Source organism: Lepidochelys kempii, chromosome 10, assembly GCF_965140265.1.
Source record: "Lepidochelys kempii isolate rLepKem1 chromosome 10, rLepKem1.hap2, whole genome shotgun sequence".
Lineage (NCBI taxonomy): Eukaryota > Metazoa > Chordata > Testudines > Cheloniidae > Lepidochelys > Lepidochelys kempii.
This window is the reverse complement of record NC_133265.1, coordinates 60,055,814-60,077,344: the sequence shown is the minus strand read 5'-3', so window position 1 is coordinate 60,077,344 and position 21,531 is coordinate 60,055,814. Positions and strand designations below refer to the sequence as shown.

Sequence of the window (21,531 nt, the reverse complement as noted above, 5' to 3'; positions counted from 1 at the left end):
ATAAAGAAAATAAACAAACCGCAAAGGACTGCAGGTGTGGGCCCTAGGCAGGCAATACTTTCACTGAAAGAGCTAAAATCTGCAGGATAGGACTTCAAGGTAATATTACAGCAACTCTCCAGATTGGTGTTAACTGCAGATCACTGGCAGCGCCCTTTTCATTTGTATCAGCAAATTGGTAAAATAGTGGAAATGTCAATTCGCTAAGGCTAGTGTGTACTTAAAACTTTAGTAAAGTTTGTAAAAATGCCTAGTTGTTGCATTGTTACACATTTTTATTCATAATTAAGAGCACCATGCAAGTCTGAAATTTTGCAAGAATTTCTGAATGACTTTCAAAAACAAAAGGATCATTTAAACAAGTTTATAAACCAACGTTTCTTGTGGCTTTGACTGTGGTTATTAACAAATATAAATTGCATCATCAGTTAATACAAGAGGGACAAATTTCTGAAGTTTAGTTCAAAAGGCGTTTTATTACTCAAAAAAGTTAAGACTACTAAACTCAAGAACTAATTTGAACAGCAATGTTGTTGGAAAAGATATTAAGTTACAGTGTAAAGCTTGGGCTGAACTAGTGGTTAGAGAAAAAAGGGGAGGAAACGCTTAAAATTCCTGTGGCTCAGGGTGTATACAGATCTAAATGGTATTTTAAGAGTTGCTCTGCTCAAATACTACTTATACTTAATTCTCTACACACAGCAAGTTTCTGCAAAAGCATTTAAAAAACCTTATATAAAGTAAATCAAAGATTATATAGTAACCTATTCATTCTTAGGTTTCAGAGTGGTAGCCGTGTTAGTCTGTATCAGCAAAAACAACGAGGAGTCCTTATTTGGACATAAGCTTTAAAATCTAGATATTTCAATAAAAAAATAATTCTGTTGTGGATTAATGTTATACAGTTGAAATTTTAGCTCAAATTTGATTTTAAGTCGAGGAGAACTTCAATATCTAGGATTACTACATAATAAGGTAAACCATTTATCCTCATGCGAATTAAATAATCAGTTATGAGTCTGAATTAATATTTGAAAGTTCAGGTGCTTGACTGAGAATTTTGACCAAAAAGGATACTAGACTCTAGAAAAGACCAAATGAGAATTCTCTGTCTCACCCAGACCCCATTTAGAATACATAATTTATTCAGTATTGCAAAATGTTTCAATAAGTTAACATAACTAACATTTATAAATGGCGTGTATTTATGCTTCGATCATAGGCTATTGTTCTACTGCTTCAGATCCACTGGCAAAGAAAGATTTATAGTGTTAGTTTTTCCTTCAAGAAAAACTCACCTTGTGGGGCTTCCACAAAGTACTACTTGATTCCCTTTTGCAGATACTGGCATTTTTTGGAAAGCCACTAGTTTTTCCTTCATTTCCAGGTGTGAACTGTATGTGCAACTGGGATGTCTCTGCCTTCGGACACTTATATTTAAGACTGGATAAACAGCAAGAAACTTTTTGACAAGATCCTTCTAATGAAACACTTCTTTGCAGAATATGGTGGGTTGTCCTTATTTGTGTATTTGGTCTTTCTAATTCATTTACAAGAATCTGATACTCAGAATGGTTTGAGGGTAAACATGCAGATGTGCTACGTATCAGTTTTAAATTAGGGTACTTTGCATCAGAGTACAAATTTAATTCCTTTTCTGATAACTCTGGACTGTAGCAACCATTAACCGTTTCATCCCTTGATGCAGATTCTCTTTGAGTGAAATGAACTGAAATACAAGAGAAGCTATCAGATGTTTTTTCACAGGTTGTCTTCTCAGCGCTACTTGCGGCCTGATTTTTGTCCTGTAATGAACTATTCAAGTAAAGTGGTCTAATGTCTCTAGTTTCACCAGGAGAGCAAATGGTTTTAGAGAGTCGAAGTCCATTGACTGCTGTTGAAAGGAACCCTTTAGAAGAAGTTGTTTGATCTTCATTTTTTGCCAGTTCAGTAGGAGAAATAATGAACTGATGTGATGTTTGATAAGGTCCCCTGCTTGGTAGAGGACCCAAGCATGTTGGAGAAGTTGGTGGGGTAGTGGAGGGACTCCTAGGAAAGATTACCAATGACGAAAAACGTCGTAGTGGAATTTTAGTTTTCCTCCTCATTGGCAATTTCACTTGTTCCAAACCATCTTGATCAAAAGTAATATTATTTTTACTTCTACATAAAGTTTCCTGAGATATATTGTTCCTATAGGAATTACATTTGTTTGCTCTGCTTCCATACGAAGTACTATATACAATACTACTACAGAAAGTATCATCACCAGTGGAAAGAGTGCAACTACTACTGTCACTAATTATACTGTTGCTGTATGAGTCTCCATCACTCGTGATACTTGTACACGATTCATAGTCACTGCCAGTGCTGTTGAAGGATCCGCTGTTATTTGCTGCAATACCGCCAAGACTGCTATTGCACATGGTAGCATTGCTCAAATGGCTGCTACTGTTTAGCATATTAGCTGTGTAATCAGCCATATTCCTGCTACAAGAGTTTCCTTCATTACCAACACTGAAGAAAGTGTCTTCACTAGCAACTACTGTATCAGATTGAAAACATTCACTGTACCTTCTAGACTGCAGAGAAATCTGCAGTGAGGTGCTCTTTTTGTTGCTCTTTTGCAGTGAAGAAACAGCTGAATGCTGCTGTTGATTAATTATTTCCTGCATTACTGTTGGAAAGACAGCTTGCCTGGGAGTCAGCTTCATTTGTATAATATCAGGTGCAGAATTCTGTGAAGGTCTTTGGAAATACATATGAATGTTACTATCCAAACCATTTCCAGAGATTTCTGATAACGGATCAGTGTTGCTTCTTCGGGCTGCAAAATGCAATCTTAACCGCCGTGCCATTTGTTCTCATTTGCACACATGTTAGCAAGTAAGAACCATAAAGCTCCTTTTGCAGAAAGGCTAGAGGCAGCTGCACAGAGTTGAGATCCAGTTCAAACACATCACAAAAGTAAGATCCCATGAAAGATGCAGCCTTTGTCCCAACTTCAACAAGATACTAACTAGCGTATAATAAAAAGCACCTCCTTAAAAATAAGTCAGCCAATCCTTTAACTGCGGTTTCTGGACTCTGATTGTTTGTAGTCAGAATGCATCCACTTACAAAGCACTTGATTTCCAACAACCGTCAAGCTTAACTCAACTGCAGCACACAGACACACACTGCCAACCTTGTTTCAACATTACCTTCTGTAATTTGCATAAATGAATAAAACCCAAGAATATTCTAGCTCTTAGAGTTTAAAACAGCAATTCTTGCTGCAGCTACATTAGCTGAACCAATGTGTCTGTGCTTTCTGCAGCAGTGTATGACTACTAATATTTTTACCCACAGGTTTAGAATTACAGGAAGTTGGTAGGAATGAAGTCCCATATAACGGAGTATCAAATCTAGGATTGAATTTCCGAATAGTAACCCATGCGAGTAAACTGGTGAAGTCTGAAGTTATGCAAAAGCCAATGAACTAAGCCATTTCATACTCATAAAAGGTTAAAAAAAATTAGGAGTTATTTTGGGAGTCCTAAGAAAGCTTTTGGGCAATCACACTTAAATGATGACACTTAATATGAATTTGCATTCTGTGGAATCCTACAGTGCCATATTACTTTGGATTAAATAAAGCAATAAAAATGTCTTTTATCACTCAAGGTTTCAGCCTAGCATAGAGGTTCTTTCCTAATGAATATATTTTTGCCTTTTTCTGGTTAAAGGTGTGCTTTGTTAGACTTTTTGCACTTTTACAACTGTTCACATTTTAAACTCAAGTGCTTAAATTGTTGGCCAGTAGTCTGTGTTCTGGACTAGTATCTGGTTATTTATGAATTATAGATGCAGAGTACTAAGTGTTCTACCGTGCTTTTGACATGCAATCTTCAGGTCTGTACAGGTACAGATTAAGGAAGTTTGAACGCAGTCTTTCTAGAGATGTACAGTATAGGTTGCATATTTAAAAATGACTGCATAATCTATGGAGTACAATTTACAGATGAAGACTACTCGAAAGCCACATTGTATAAGATATTGTATGCAGACTGTATAGTAATCTCATGCATTCAGTTAACTACAGTAACAAGAATATATTACAATTGCACCTCTTTTGTAAAGTGCTTTGACATCCATTGATGAAAAACACTATGAAAACACAATTAGACTAATCAAGGTAAAAATATACTGGCAACTTTTCCCAAAAATGTAAGACTAAAATGACAGAATTTCTCTGGGTGTTTGCCACATTGACAGAAAAGGCCCTTTGCTGGCACCTAGTGGGACTTTTGGAAAAAGGTAGTCTCTCTGTGAAGTGTCAATAGCAGTAAACATTTGGCTATGAATGACAGGTTTCAGAGTGGTAGCCGTGTTAGTCTGTATCAGCAAAAAGAACGAGTACTCGTGGCACCTTAGAGACTAACAAATTTATTTGGGCATAAGCTTTCGTGAGCTAAGTGGGTTTTAGCCCACGAAAGCTTATGCCCAAATAAATTTGTTGGTCTCTAAGGTGCCACAAGTACTCCTCGTTCTTTTGGCTATGAATGTACTTTTAGCTACAGAAACTATACTTCATGCAATACTAAATGCGAACATACTAACATGGAATGAATTACTGCTGCCGGTAAAGCTCAAACAGCAGAGAACACTAGACCATTTATCCTTTCATAGGTCATACTGTTGGATAGTTTCTGCTCAATATTTACATGACCCTTGCTATATTTTTGATTAGCGTGCACTAAAACTAACAGTTTTACCTCCCCTCCAAATAATAGCCAGGACTAAGTTTACAGTACTTTTTGTTTGCAAGCAACAAGTTTCTTTTTTAATACTACTCCAGGGTTCATTTAACCTGGTTACCCAAATTTTGCGGTTAGAAATGCATCAACAACATAAAATAGCTTAGTCACAAAAAGACCAATAAGTAAAACAGTTCAGCTATTTCACCAAGTATCACTAATCAAAGTTACACTTGGAGAAACAACTGTTGGAATCCAAAAAGAACCTTTTTGGTCACAAGTTCAGAAAGATACGTATAACCATTAAGCAATATATTTTCTTTGAGTTTCAAGTTTTGGTAGAAAAGAAAACATTGGTTCTAGTTAAAAAAACAAAACAAAGTGACTTTATAATTTTATAGCCTGACTTGATTTAGTCCAAAGGACAACAAAATTAAACATATCATGTTACCCAAGTTTTCAAGTACATAAAAGGTTGTCATAAGGACGAGGGAGATAAATCATTCTTGCTAACTTCTAAGGAGAGGACAAGAAGCAATGCACTTAAATTGCAGCAAGGGTGATTTAGGTTGGACATTAGGAAAAACTTCCTAACCATCAGGGTGGTTAAGCACTCGAATAAATTGCCTAGGGAGACTGTGGAATCTCTGTCACTGGAGATTTTTAAGAGCGGGTCAGACAAACACCTGTCAGGGATGGTCTAGATAATACTTCGTCCTGCCACAAGTGCAGGGGACTGGACTAGATGATCTCTCGAGGGCCCTTCCAGTCCTATGGATTGTTTTCTCCACCTCATCAACTTCAAAAGCTCACACTTTGCCCATCTTTATACCATGATTTTTAATTTCATACTGTTTCTGCTGCCTTCCCCCCCCACATACTCATTAGGGTAAAATTCTCACAAGCGCTTAAGTGATTTAGACCCCTAACTATTAAAAATGGGATTATAGAAATTGTACCCCTAGTTAACAGCCAAATCCTAGTGCCTTTTGAGCACTCCTACTATAGTTTGAATGAAAGCTGAAGCACAGGGCCTGAAGTGTCATTCTGTGGGATTCATTTGCCAATCTGCTGAAACAGTTGATGCTCTTGATGGCCAGTCTCCAAGAGGGTGGATAAAAAAATATTTTTTAAAAACATTACAGAAATATGTAACTGAAATTAGCAAACATCAAATTTAGAGTTCTAAAAATAAATTTGTTTCAAGTTATAACTTGTTTTATAACCTCAAATTTAAGCCTTAAAATTTGCTAAAATTAATTAAAAAAATTCTGTGTCAATGATCTGAGTGTAAGGGTGCTTCTTTTTAAAATATATACAAAAATGGGGGAAAACCTCAACCTTTTGATATCAATTCAAGCTTTCAGTTTTGGTTGTGGAGAAAAGATTTTGCCATAATTATTTTTAGTTTCAGTTTATATAGTAGGTGCAGAGAGAATATTTCCCTTCATTTTAGTAGGTCATTCAAAGTTAAGAAACAGAGTTGAAAAAGGAAAGCTTGTTTGTTTTCTTCTGCCAATCTATGACTTAAAACCAGATGGGAGAGGATAAGCTCTACTACTTTTAAGAACTTGAAAGACATGGGGCCAGAGTTTCAAAGATATTTATGCACCTCAAGATGCAGATAGGTGCTTTTGAAAATCCCACTAGGCACTTAAAAAGGCTAGGTGCCTATGTGCATCTTTAGGTGCTGAAGTACCTTAGAAAATCTGGCCCATGGTGACCAGGAAAAGTCAACTAACTAACTACAGTTAATAAGTTGTTTAATAAGTCCATTTTTAAAATGTAAGATGTATTTTGATAATTTTTCTTCTCTTCTGTATCCAGTATAATTACTGTAGTGCTACTTAATAAACAGACCCATTTTAAAAATGCTTTTTCTATACATTTTAAACTGAATTCCAGTTTTCATCGAACCATCGGTTGGCACAAATCCAGACTAAAAAGGCATCTAGTAAAGAAATATCATTTACCTTTTCAACAAAAATGTTTAAATTAAGAATTCGAATAAGTATCTGTTAATGTTTATTTCATAAATAAATGTGTATAGACCTAGTGTATCCTGCTGGCTAGATTTAGTTAAAAGGCTATATTTGGTTTCATCAACATATTTAATCATCATACCAATGCATGGGAATTAACCTTCTAGGTAAGGTACAATTGCAAAATAAGTTTAAAAATCAATGTTTCCTTCTTGCTGATTTAAATTATGATTAAAATTGTGGTTTTAATCACTGATTTAAATCAATCCACGCTGGTCTCTGAGAAACCTTGATCTTTACTATGGGGATTTTAGTAGTGGTAAAACAAGTATTAGATCGTTTAAGAGAGTTACCATAACCAAACCACTCAAACTATAAAGGTAATCAATCACCTGAAAGACTAATCCATGAAAACATTTTGAACAAGCAGATATTATATCTAAGACACTGGATTCCAAAATTTGTAATACAGAAGAACTACAGAAAGTAGTGACTTCAAACAAGAAAAGATGTGTTGCAGTTCAAATACAAGACAGAACAAGGCTTTAAGCAAGCAAGCAGGCTGGTCTGCTGACGGCTGGTCTCCTGTCAGCTTTCCACCCTCTCTTTTATTCTCTCTCTCCCCCCGCGCATTACATACTCCAACAGATAAAAGGAATACACTGGCTTTGTTTAATATTCTTATTTACCAATATCTATCTATCGCATTCCTTGCTCTCGGGCCTTGAGCCCAGTCCTGGGAGGCTTCCCATGGTTCATGTCATCTGGGCAAGATTCCAAGGTTCATGCCCTTGAGAGGAGCCGTGTGTGCACTGCTCCTACACAACACTCTGGGTGTGCCCTGAATGTTGCCAAGTGCATGAACCTTGCATGAATGCTACAAAGATGAGCTGTCAGATTTAGCCATACATTTGACGTTTGTCAAAATTAATTTCTTTATGGAGCTGCCTTTTTAATACATGTCCATCTAAACTTGATTTCATGCTCATCTTCAAGAACAAATATTCTAATATATAATGACCTACCAAACGGTTTTCATCAAATACTTCAAAAAGAAGCCTGTGCTGCTGAGGATTAACCTAGGAAAGAGGAAGAGATTAACAGTTATTAGTCAGTCAAGGTATTTGGAAAGTTGCAGTATTTATTTTTGCTAAGCAAATATTCTAAAAGTTCAAATTAATTTAGAAATAATTAAGATTAGTATCAATGCTGACACAAATCTTGTGCACTTTATAGATTCACAGAATTTAAAACCAGAAGGGAGCCTTAGATCATGTAGTCTGACCTCCTGTATATTACAGGCCAAAATATTTCACTGTTATTCTTGTATTGAGCCCCAATAACTTGTGTTTCACTAAAGAATATCCTCCAGAAAGACTCCAGTCTTGATTTGATGACAAGGAATAGAGAATCCAACACTGCCCCTAGCAGTTTGTTCCAATGGTCATTATTCATCACTGTTAAAAATTGTGCCTAAATTTCTGATTTCATTTTGTCTGGCATCAGCCAGACATTGGTTTTTGATAGCGCTCTTTACTGTGTTTAAAGAAAATGATTGACAGTCCTACACAATTAAGTTCACTACAGAATATTTGAGACTGAACAGTCATTGTTCTAAAGAAATCTTTTGACAAGCTGTTACTGACAGCTACAAAGTTCTAAGTCAAAACAGAAAGAAGTGTTTGAGTGGAGATGTGATGCAACTCAGAAAGGCAGATGAATTCTTACAAGAATGGAACATATTTTACGCTTCACTTTATTCCATATACGGTTGCCTGCTTTCATCCACAGCAAAACAAATGCTGCAGGAACCAAGGTGCTCAAAGAACTTTAACATATTTGATGGAAGTGTCACAACTTTAAGTTTTTGAACAGAAAAAAAGGTGGCCTGCCACAACCTGGAGTACACTCATCCCGGTATCTGTTTAAACACCCTTGTATGAGGTAATATCCTTCCTAACTGTATAAATAACTTTGTATATCTGAAATATTTACAACAGTTATAGAAAACCTAGTATTTCTCTGGTTCTTTCTTAAAGATCTGCCTGCATAGAGCCGTATTTCAGATTATGAGCAAACCTTGGATATGCAGGCTTCGTACTTTCTAGACAGCAATGTTCATTAATGTATAATTTTCCCCTACACACTAATTGTCCAGATAAGATGCAAAGGTGTGCAATGAAACTATTTTCATCAGAAAATTTCCAAATCACTTCTGCTGTCAAGTAGTCCAAAACTTAAGGAGGTGAACCTGAGGAATCTTATTTTAATTTGATATTTGTTGGTGCTGTAACAAAGAAAAAGGAATCCTGATGCATGCGCTATGGGACCATCCAACAGCAGTGGAAAGAGGTGAATACAAGCATTAAAATAGTATTTGACTTCAATAGCCAAACCTCTGCCAAAATTTACCTGCCAGTTGGGTTTACTCTGTCACAAAAAGACTTTGGTTCTTGAGGGCAACAATGATCATCAAGCACATAATTTTACCAAAGTGGAAGAGTAGCTTTGTGCCCAGAACAGAACTGTGGTATTTGGAACTGTATGAGTAATCAGCCAAAGAAAGAATAGCCAATTGCTGTAGAGAGCAATTATATGAATTGAAAGGTATTTGGATCGTGTTTCTAGACAGTGGATAAAAAATAATCTTGAGATACTCAGAGTGTGCTATCTAATCCATTCTCTCCCTTTCCTCTCTTTATTTCTCCTTATTCATTTAGGTCTTTACTTTATTACTGTGAGTCCCATCTTCCTATCGTATTATGTGTATGTAGTATTCTATTGGAAATCCTGCAGTTTGTGCAATTTTCGGAACATATACTGTCATTAAACCTTTTGTATTTTTCATTATCTGTGTCTTTATAAAAACTGACAAAAAAGATTGCAAGATGGCTTTCCTTAACCTGCTGTATCACATAGCAGCTAAATCCAGCAAATACTCCTCCATGAAGGTACAGTATGGCCATAAATCCAGGTAGCAGCGTTCTCTATGTAGATATTTAAAGCATTCAGTAGAGGATGCCTTAGATGTGGTGCAACATGCTCATCTCCTTTTTGGTATCTGGATCCTTGCTAACCAACAACAGTGATGGAGAGTCAGATCCACTTTGACAGAAGTGAAATTAGCCCAAAAGTGGGTATTTTGTAGTGATTTTGTCCACGCTCAGCACAGTAACATCTGGTATTGTAACTGCATGCACCTTTTGATTGAACTGGCTACTGCGACATACTTTAGCAAAATCTCCAATCTTTTTGCAATGATTGCACTGAGCTACTTTTGCCGGACATCCTGTGTAGCTTGCAAGGTGTTGTGGAGATCCACAGCAAAAACATGCTTTTACTGTATTTTGAATTTGCTGATTCAGTGGTATTTCATTAGTTTTCTTCTTGCAATTGTGTTTCTGCAGTGGTAGTGAACTTTTCTGCAAAGGAGTCACAGCCTGGACTGTGCCTCCTGTATCCATGCTCATTATTTTGAGTTCAGCTGTAGCTGACTCAATCTGAGTAGCAATGGTTATTGCTTTTTCTAGCGTAAGTTGTGGTTACAGAAGTAAGCGCTCTCTTACAAGAAGTATGGTTGTTTTCTCAATGAGCTGGTCTCTGATCATTTCATCTGCCATATTCCCAAAGTCACAAATTACAATCAGACTCCTCAGGGAAGCAATATACTGCATTATAGTTTCCCCTGGTTTCTGCTCACACTGGCGAAATCTGTAGCGATTAGCTACTACATTTACTTTTGGGCAGAAATTAGCAACCCCTAGTGTAGCATATGAGGGTAACTAATTTTCGAAATGGTTTAGTCCCATGAGGTAAATAACCCAGCCTCCCTAGGTAGTGAATAAGGCTTGTGGTAAAATACTGTAGGTTAGAGGATTGATTTAATTAAAATTAGAAGCCACTATTGGGAGAAGTTTACATTGGGTCAAAAGATCTTCCTTATCTTATAAGGACACAGCATAGAGTGTGCCACTGTGGGTCATCCATTAGTTCGTCTAGATTATAAACTCACCTAGTTGATTCACCACCAGGAATGCCCTCTTTTTCAAGATATGGAGCTATTACCAGAATTTCCTTGCACTGTCAGTTTGAAAAGCAGCATGTCCCAGGATGGAGACTGCTCTTGAATAGGAGGTAAAACATAAACCAAGCCTTTTAAGTACAAGGAAAGAATACAAGTGCCATGAACCAATGTACAACAGAAAAACAAAACTTTCAGAGGTAAGGGGGAGATCCAATAGTCCAGGACAAATGGAACAGAAGACTGGTGAAGATGAAATCCAGTCTTTCCCAGATGGAGAAGCAGTTTCACTTCAGAATAAGTTTCTAGCACACCATTAAATTAGGCTTGAATAAACACTGGGAGAGGATGAGTCATTACACTAACTAAAATCTATTTCCCCATGCTAATTTTCCCCCTACTGTTACTCAGACCTTCTTGTCAACTGTTTGAAATGGGACATCCTGGTTATCACAACAAAAAAGTTTTTCCTTCTGATAATAGCCCACCTCAATCGACTGGTTTTGTTAGAGTTGGTATGGCAACCCCCATTTTTTCATGTTCTGTGTGTGTGCATGTATATCTATTTATCTCTATCTTCCTACTGTATTTTCACTGCATGCATCTGATGAAGTGGGCTTTAGCCCATGAAAGCTTATGCTCAAATAAATTTGTTAGTCTCTAAGGTGTCACAAGTACTCCTCGTTCTTTCTTGCAGAAGATTCCTTGCTCTGGAAAAATTCAAAGAACTCTCTTGCAGAACAATAAAGAACACATTCATCCAGCAAGCATACAGCTGTCAGACTGGACCTCAAGTTGAGTGGTAGAACCGGACCTCAATTCTGAGGCAAAGAAATCCAGTAGGTTGGGCACAAGGGCTTGAAAATCCACTACTACATCCAGGAAATCAGTGTATTGGAACTGATGAGGCAAGGCTGGGGCTATGATCAAACCCTGGTTCCATCATGTCTCACTTTTTAACCAGAGGATAAAGGAGATGCACTCCTTTATGAATTGGCTCTTATCAGGCAGTCATCAAGGTAGGAAGGCCATTACTACTGCTAGACTTTTCTGTGAGCTCTCATGGTGCTGTAGAGTGCCCAAACTAGTTAGGTCATTCCCCCACACTGACTCAGAGATACTTTTGACTATCCAGGTGAAACAGTGCAGAAGTAACAATGAAACTATCATATTGGATCAGTAGTGCAGTCCATTTAATTTACTGCCCTGTCCCCAGCAGGAGCTAGTACCATGTATTTCAGAGAAAGGTGCAAGAAACCCTGTACTTGCCAGATAACTTGGGGGCAGGTTAAGTTTTCTTGTAACCCTTCCCCACGATCCAATAGTTAAAATTTGGCTTCTAAATCCTGGTGCTTCAGGGTATATCCCTGTCAAGACTATTACTATAAGACTGTATATTTGCAATACATTTAAGACCATTCTTTTTTAGAACTCCTGCAAGGCTCTTGACCTCTGATATTCTATGGAAATCAGTTCTACAGTCTAATTTTAGATTGTGAGAAAAACTGTAAAGTTAGTTTTGAATCTCTCACCTTTCAACTTCATCAATGTACCCTTGTTCTTGTGTTACAGCAAAAAGTGACCAGAAGTTCCTAGTCTGCCTTTGTTATACCAATTCATTATTGCGTCTGCTTTTGGGTCCACACTTAATCATCTCTGCTCTGAGTTTTTCCATTTCTTTAATTCCTCTCAACTCCATCTAATTCTGCTATGTTTTTGAGATGCAGCAGTCAGAACTCACAGTATTCTAAGCGAGGGCATACTATTGATTTATAAGGTCATTATATTCTCTACCTTGATCTTTATGCATCTTAACGTTCTATTTTCTTTGACTTCTGCTGCACATTGAACAAAGGTATTCACTGTTCTAGTCACAGTGATGCTCAGGTCTTTTTTCCTTAGGCAAACTGAATTTAGTATCCAGTAACACATACAAGTAATTTAAATTACTCCTTCCAATGTGCATTACTGTGCACGAAGGCACACAATTTCATTTGGCACCTTGCCTGATTGCATCTCTGAAAACTCCGCTCTTTAGTCTTGACTAACCTCATGCAGATGTGTTATCTGAAAGTTATCACCCAACTGCGCTCCCCTTTTCCAAAGCAGAAAATCCAGTCTTAAAATGGAGCCTTGTCGCACCACTGTTAACTTATTCCAATGGTATCCTGTCTTAACCAGTTACTGACCCTTGACTATTAATATACTTCTCACTCCATGACTACTTAGTTTCTTTAGTAATCTCTTGTAAGGGCCATCAAGAGGCATTTTGCAGGTCCAAATAAATGTCAATTGTTCTCCTTTATCCACTAGTTTGACGTATTAAACAATTCTAAAAAAAGTTAGTGAGGTCCAGTTTTTCCTGTGTAGAAGCTGTGCTGGTTAGTCCTAGAAGATAATGATCTTGTATGTCTTCTATATTTTAATTATTTCTACTAATATACCATGTACATGAGTCCGCTTACTGGTCTCTTAACTCTCAAGATTATTCCAAGCACTTTATTTCAAAGATACACGTATTACAGTTGCAACCCTCCCATCCTCTAGTACAGTAGTCTGTTCTAACAAGGCTGCACATTTTTGCAAGCAGCTAATTCTTAAGTTATTTCAGAAGTCTTGGAGATAGGTCACAAGGTCCAGGTGGCATGATGCTTATTATGTAATCAATTTGTTCCAGCACCTCTTCTTCTGACACATCAATCTCTAATAGTCCCTCAACAACTCTCCTGCTCTAGTAAAGACCTCACCTCAAAACAGTTTCTCAGCAACATCCTTATTTTCCTAGATTCTTACCTTTTGGTGGCCCAGTGGGTCCACCAGCTCCCTCAAAAGCCTCATTCTGAAATGCTTACAGAATCTCTTATTTGTATTTATATTTTTAACTATTTACTCTGCAATATCTGCCTTGGATCTCTTAATTTCCTTCTTACGTACGGCCTCATGAAATGGTATCCTGAAGAGAGGATGGGGAAAGGCATGGCATGGAGCAAAAATGGATTGAGTATCCTTTTCTTACGGTCTACAGGATCTAATGACTTCCGTTTCGCTGCTTCCTCCCCACTCCCGATACTCAGCAAGCACATCTTTCTGCATTTTTCTCTAGAAACTTTACCAATATAACTCTGTACAAGTAACCACAAATTCAGTAGTTACATACTTTGTTTAAATGGCTCAGCTATCAAGCTTATATATCCATGTTTTTCCAGGTGTTACCATTGCTACCAGATCAATATAAAAAGACTGACTAATATGACTAAGCAACTCTTATCAATATTTTGCTTTGAATTATCTAATTTACTTTGAAATAGATGTATCTTTTTAAATCCTGAATTGGAGTCCAAGTTAGGAAGAGAGTTAAGCAGAAAATGTTAAGTTGTTGCCTGCCCTCTAGAGGCTGGTTTGGTGCACATAAAAAGGATTAATAAGCCCTTTAAAAAAAAGTTAAAGGTTAGATCTAACCTTTCATTATTATTATCATTAATATTATTAATTTCAGAATATTAAAATTTCTCCTTCAACTAAAAATCAGCGCTTAATAACCCACCTCAAACAGATACAGAACCAGTTAGTCTGTTTCTGATGTAGATATGAGCTTTTCCCCCCCTCATTCTGTAAATTTCTACCCCACCACAAAGAAAATTCGCTACAAGATGGTATTTTGCACTACAACACAGCAAGTTGTGCGAGTATTTGTTTTAGTAGTATTAAGTGCATATTAGTAGCAAATATCTTCATATTACATTAAAGAAGGTAAAAATATGTAATCAAACTAATAAAGGCACTTACTCTAAACAAGAACTCTTCATTCCACTTTGGATTCAAGGTCTACAGATAAAGAGACAACATTTTGATTATACATAGTGTTCTGTACTATTGTCTTGCTTGAAGATCTGCATCTATGTCAGTTGATGTGACACTCTCTTAAGCATAAATACGTTTTTAATGTTGCTAGTTAAGATACAAACAGTCAGAGGATAAAAACCAGGCCTCATGCTCTCCTCCAGTGTAGTGCAGAAGGGAGCCAACTCACACAAATATTGCTAGATTTTGGCTGGTGCACACGGAAAAGGCGCAGAAAGAATGCCACTGTGGCAGTTATGGAGTGCATATTAAGTTGGGGAACAGTGATTCTGCTAAATGCTCTCCTCCAAATCCAACTCATTTTGTAGTTGTTAGTGGCCTTGAGGTTAGTGAGCTAAAAAACTAACTTCTACTTGTCCCTCTATGTGTCATAGAGGGACCAATAGCAGCATGGCTCTTCAGTGAGCTATGCTAGAGATGGAGGAAGGGAGAGAAAAGGTGAAGGCCCCATGATGGAACCAGGCCTTCCCATGAATGGCCTGCTTTTGAGACTACACACCCCTTTTCCATTCCCTGCCATTAAGAAACGCATTGAAATGAGAATTCCACAGCAATGCCACAGCTAAGTTGCAGAACTAACAGTGTAAATTATAGCATGTTCCCTTCCTTAGATCCCCCCAACTCTTACCCCCAAAGAGGTAGGGGGGAAATGCAGTCCTATTTATTCCAATCTGAACTTTCTGCCTGGATTCTTGATAAAATAAGAAAAAAAAAGGAGATAAGTCTAACCTTTTTAATAGTTTTTGTTTGAACACTGGTAAAGATTCCATTCACTGGCTCATACACTGTCACTTTCACATAAGGATCACTGGAAAAAAAGGGCTGAAGTTAAAAAAAATAAATCTCCAACAGTTGTCAGTGTTATTCTTAATTAGTTTTTAAAATGTTTAAATGAACAAGAGTTGTGAAAATTCTTACATTTCAAGGGCAGAAGGGACTACTGTGATCATTAGTCTGACCACCTGTAGAACACAGTCCAAAGAACTTAATCAAAGCAATTCCTTTTTGAACTAGACCATAGGCTTTAAAAAACGTCCTATCTTGATTTAAAGATAGACAGTGAGAAAATCCATCAGATCCTGAATTGCTCCAATAATTACCTCTACTGTTAAAAATGTACAGTTTATTTCCAGTCAGAATTTACCAAGTTTCAACCTCCAGCCATACCCTTATCTGCTAAAGAGCCCATTATGAAATAACTGTTCCCCATATAGGTAATTATAGACAGTGATGAAGTCACCCCTTAATCTTTTCTTTGTTACCTTGCAGAGCTCTGCCTGTTCAGTTTATGTTTACTAATCCTTTAACTCTTGTGATTCTTCTCAAAACCCTCACCAGTTTATCAATATTCTTGATTTGCTGACCACTAAAACTGGGAACATGGTGTCACAGTAGTTGTCACACTAGTGCCAAATACACAGATAAAATAACCTCTCCCCTCATACCTGAGATACCCATTTATGCATCTAAGGATCCCATTAGCCCCTTTGACCAGTATCTCACCGAGAGATCATGTTCAGCTGATTATCCACCATGACTCCCAAATCTTTTTTGGAGTGCTTTCCCAGGATAGTTCCCCATCCTGTAAATATGGCCTATATTCTTTGTTTCCAGATGTATGCATTTACATTTAGCCATATTAAAATGCATTTTGCTTGCTTGCACCACGCTGACCACCCAATCCAGATCGCTCTGTATCAGTGACCTCTCCTCCTCATTATTTATACCACCCCAATTTGTGTCATCTGCAAACTATCAGCTATTTTGTGTTTTCTTCCAGGTCATTGATAAAAGTGTTACATAGTGTAGGGTCAAGAACGAATCCCTGTGGGACCCCACTAAAACCACCCCTTCTCCATGATTTTCTGTTTACAATTACATAGAGACCGATCAGTTAGCCACCTTTTAACCCATTTAATGTGTGCCTTGTTAATCTTGAATAGCTCTGTTTTTTTTAAATCAAAATGTGCAATACTGTGTCAAATGCCTTACAGAAGTCTAAATATATTACATCATCACTATTACCTTTATCAACCAAGCTTAAAACTTCATAACGAGATATCAGTTTGACAGGATCTATTTTCCATAAACACTTATTAAGTGGTATTAATTATACTGCCCTCCTTTAATACTCAATTAACAAAATCCTGTATCAACCACTCCATTATCTTGGCTGGAATCAATGTCAGACTGACAGGCCTATAAGCAAACACATCATTCTGTTTACCCTTTTTAAATATTGGCACATTGTGGAAGTTCCAGAGGAACTTAAGAAAGCTAGTGTTCCAAGATTTATTTAAAATCAACATTAATGGGACAGTGCTCAGCCAGCTCTTTAAAAACTCTTAGATTCAAGTTATTCAGACATGCTGATTCAAGAAGTCTAACATTCTCTTGAGATACTGATGAAATGGAAAGTGTTATATGATCTGATTACATTTCCCTACCCCCCCCAAATACAGACCAGAAATATTTATTGAATACCTCTGCCTTTTCTCCATTATCAATGCTAATTCTACCACCTCCATCTAGTAATGGTCCAACACCATTACTAGGATTCTTTTTATTCCTTATCTACTTAATTGTCTATTAGCTTTTAAACAACATAGCTCTGCCTACACTAGATAATTCTAGACAATTAATTTAAGCACATCTGATTAAATGTGTCCATACTAGTCATCCCGTTTCACATTCTGCACATCATTGTAGATTTGCTCTGTGTTCACATTTGCACTGTTCTAAACCATTTCAGTAGAGACTTCTGGAACCTCTCAGAATCTCTCAGTTTCCATCAAACTTCTCAGAAACAGTGACTTCCTGTACATTTTAAAAAAAACCCACTAATTTACTATAGGTCAAGATTGGATTACCTAACTGTGCAGTGGGACTGTTTTCAGTGCCATGTATTTAAGTGCAACCCATTGTTCAGTGAGGTTTATGCATTCATTCTATAAAGGACTGACGGAGGATACCAATCAGTTAAGCCTCCCAGCTAGAGAGTGTGGCTCTTCAACTATAGCTGTAGAAATCCAGGCTTTCAGCTCTGGAAGTCCCTGGCTCAGTCTGTGGTGTTGGGCAAGCTGGAGAACATCACATTAGCTAATATTTGTAAGCCAGCCCGAGCACTGGCAGAGATGCTAGAAAATGGGCTAAACAGCTTAGAAACATACGTGTGTGTGATGAAGACACAACCTGTGAAATTAGTAGCATCTCAAAGGAACAGGTACTTAAGAATAACAAACTTCATATGTAAAAGTTATCCCAATGAGCCAGGTATGCAAGCTCAGTATTTTTTTTTTTTAAACAAAATCTTGACAAACTAGTTAAGTTACTGTATCAGAGTGGTAGCTGTATTAGTCTGGATCTGTAAAAGCAGCAAAGAGTCCTGTGGCACCTTATAGAAGAACAGACATACTGGATCACAAACTTTTGTGGGTGAATGCCCATTTCGTTGGATGCATGTAGTGGAAATTTCCAGAGGCAGGTATAAATATGCAAGCAAGAATCAGGCTAGGGATAACGAGGTTAGTTCAATCAGGGAGGATGAGGCCCTCTTCTAGCAGTTGAGGTAAGAACACCAAGGGAGGAGAAAGTGCTTTTGTAGTTGGCTAGCCATTCACAGTCTTTGTCCATTCACATGGACTCCTTCTGAGGGCCGAAATGACAGTCTGGACCTATACATAGAATACTTCCGCCGACGTGCACAGGCAGAAATTGTGGAAAAACGACATCGCTTGCCTCATAACCTAAGTCGTGCAGAACGCAATGCCATCCACGGCCTCAGAAACAACCCTGACACTATAATCGAAGAGGCTGATAAAGGAGGTGCTGTTGTCATCATGAACAGGTCTGACTACCAAAAGGAGGCTGCCAGACAACTCTCCAATACCAAATTCTACAGGCCACTTTCCTCAGATCCCACTGAGAAATACACTAAGAAACTGCACCATCTACTCAGGACACTCCCTACACTAACACAGGAACAAATCAACATATCCTTAGAGCCCCGACCAGGGTTATTCTATCTACTACCCAAGATCCACAAACCCGGAAATCCTGGACACCTCAACATCTTGGGCATTGGCATTCTCACTCAAGGACTGTCCGGATATGTGGAGACTCTATCAGACCCTATGCCACCAGCACTCCCAGCTATCTCCGTGACACCACTGATTTCCTGAGAAAACTACAATGCATTGGTGATCTTCCAGAAAACACCATCCTAGCCACCATAAATGTAGAGGCTCTCTACACATAGATGGAACACAAGCTGTCAGGAACAGTATCCCTGATGATGCCACAGCACAACTGGTTGCCTAGCTCTGTGACTTTATCCTCTCGCACAGTTATTTCAAATTTGGTGACAACATATACCTCCAGACCAGTGGCACCGCTATGGGCACCTGCATGGCCCCACAATATGCCAACATTTTTATGCTGACCTGGAACGCTTCCTCAGCTCTTGTCCACTCACGCTCCTTTTCTACCTATGCTACATTGATGACATCATCATCATCTGGACCCATGGGAAAGAAACCCTGGAAGAATTCCACCATGCTTTCAACAGCTTCCACCCCACCATCAATCTCAGCCTGGACCAGTCCACATGGGAGGTCCACTTCCTAGACTCCACGGTGCAAATAAGTGACCGTTACGTTAACACCATCCTATACAGAAAACCCACCAACCGCTATGCCTACCTTCATGCCTCCAGCTCCCATCCCGGACACACCACACAATCCATTGTCTACAACCAAGTGCTGAGGTACAACCGCACTTGCTCCAACCCCTCAGACAGAGATCAACACCTACAAGATCTTCACCAAGCATTCTCAAAACTACGATACCCGCATGAAGAAATAAGGAAACAGATCAATAGAGCCAGACGTGTACCCAGAAGCCTCCTGCTGCAAGACAAGCCCAAGAAAGAAACCAACAGAACTCCACTGGCCATCACATACAGTCCTCAGCTAAAACCTCTCCAATGTATCATCAGTGATCTACAACCCATCCTGGACAACGATCTCTCACTTTCACAGGCCTTGGGATGCAGGCCAGTCCTTGCCCACAGACAACCCACCAACCTGAAGCATATTCTCACCAGCAACTACACACCGCACCACAGTAACTCTAACTCAGGAACCAGTCCATGCAACAAAATTCGATGCCAACTCTGCCCACATATCTACACCAGCAACATCGTCACAGGACCTAACAGATCAGCCACACCGTCACCGGTTCGTTCACCTGCACATTCACCAATGTAATATACACCATCATGTGCCAGCAATGCCCCTCTGCTGTGTACATCGGCCAAACTGGACAGTCCCTACATAAAAGGACAAATGGACACAAATCAGATATTAGGAATAGCAATATACAAAAACCTGTAGGAGAACACTTCAATCTCCCTGGACACACAATAGCAGATTTAAAGGTAGCCATCCTGCAGCAAAAAAACTTCAGGACCAGACTTCAAAGAGAAACTGCTGAGCTTCAGGTTTCAGAGTAACAGCCGTGTTAGTCTGTATTCGCAAAAAGAAAAGGAGTACTTGTGGCACCTTAGAGACTAACCAAGAGCTTCAGTTCATTTGCAAATTTGACACCATCAGCTCAGAATTAAACAAAGACTGTGAATGGCTAGCCAACTACAAAGGCAGTTTCTCCTTCCTTCGTGTTCACACCTCAACTGCTAGAAGAGGGCCTCATCCTCCCTAACTGAACTAACCTCGTTATCCCTAGCTTGATTCTTGCTTGCATATTTATACCTGCCTCTGGAAATTTCCACTACATACATCCGATAAGTGGGTATTCGCCCACAAAAGCTTATGCTCCAATATGTCTGTTCTTCTGTAAGGTGCCACAGGACTCTTTGCTGCTTTTAGTTAAGTTACTGATAGTTAACCACATGAAATGAGTCCTAGAAAACCTTTATAGGATACCAAATCATATTCCCCCTATCCTTTTATCCATATTCCACATGTGGAAGCACACTACTGGTGTTAGAGTTAAGCAAATTACAAGAGATCCTTTCCAAAAGGCATTGCTCTGATTAAGTAGCATCAGCTCTGAGGCACCAAACTAAATAGAAACTTTGAGTCCCATATTGAAGATCCAAAGCTTTAACTCCCTGCTGTGATATCAGAAATTAATCTTACTAAAGGCGGCAATGGTTTCAGTTGCATCTACATTAGGCAACTTTACACCTTAAATTCAGTATCGGTGTTAGCAACTATGGAAGGTACAACAGAAAGGATTCAGACATTTAGTGTTAAAGGACAGTTTCAAACAATTGGTATTTTTACTGTCAAGTCTTGTCAACACTACAGCTTCTACTGGCAACAATGCACTAAACTAATAGCAGATTAAGGCTATAGCAGTCACCCCACTCTGGGTTACACAAGTCCATTTAATAGTAGATAACCTATACTGAGGAGATGAAAACAAAAAAGTGGTTTTTGTTGTTGTTTGTTTTTACACAGAACCTGTTTCCAAGTATAAGATCGGGCTCAAACGAAATACTGCTTCTTGATCCCCAAATGCTCTGTTCTTCCTAGCTAATACTTGGGTGCAATCAGGATAGAGTCTGATCTTAAAGGTCTTTGTATAGCACATCCACCATCTGATTACTTGAAACTGTTTTTTGCATGTCTACAGAAATGATCAACTGGAGTCATAATATTTTCACAGCTAACCAGTTGATTCGGTCTTAAAAAGGTTGTAAAGTCAGATTAACATTCTGAGCTCACAGGTCTGGCTTTTCAGCAGGCTTCCTTTTACATCTTCCACCTACGTGAGAGTGTGCTGAGTCCCTGTGTCATTGAGAGAATCAAGAGGCTGTTTCACAAGCTGAGAGAGATCTGAACTAAGGCTAGTTAACGTATAACAGCTCTTTGGACAAATGCACTTTTGTCTGCTCGAAGGAGAA

At 38.4% G+C, this 21,531-nt stretch overlaps 1 protein-coding gene across 2 annotated transcripts in view; it reads right to left on the bottom strand.

Annotated features, from left to right (window-relative positions):
* NEDD4 (NEDD4 E3 ubiquitin protein ligase) overlaps nucleotides 1–21,531 on the bottom strand; it is a 128,414-nt gene that overhangs the window by 77,730 nt on the left and 29,153 nt on the right. The window contains exons 3-5 of one of the 2 annotated variants that reach the window (XM_073303793.1): nucleotides 15,333–15,411; nucleotides 14,529–14,567; nucleotides 7,747–7,800 (exon numbers count right to left, since the gene is read on the bottom strand). In XM_073303793.1, the coding sequence (XP_073159894.1) occupies nucleotides 7,747–7,800; nucleotides 14,529–14,567; nucleotides 15,333–15,411 (172 nt within the window). Of the gene's footprint in view, nucleotides 1–1,321; nucleotides 3,355–7,746; nucleotides 7,801–14,528; nucleotides 14,568–15,332; nucleotides 15,412–21,531 lie in introns of those variants that run through there. The other variant, XM_073303794.1, reaches the window with a different exon arrangement.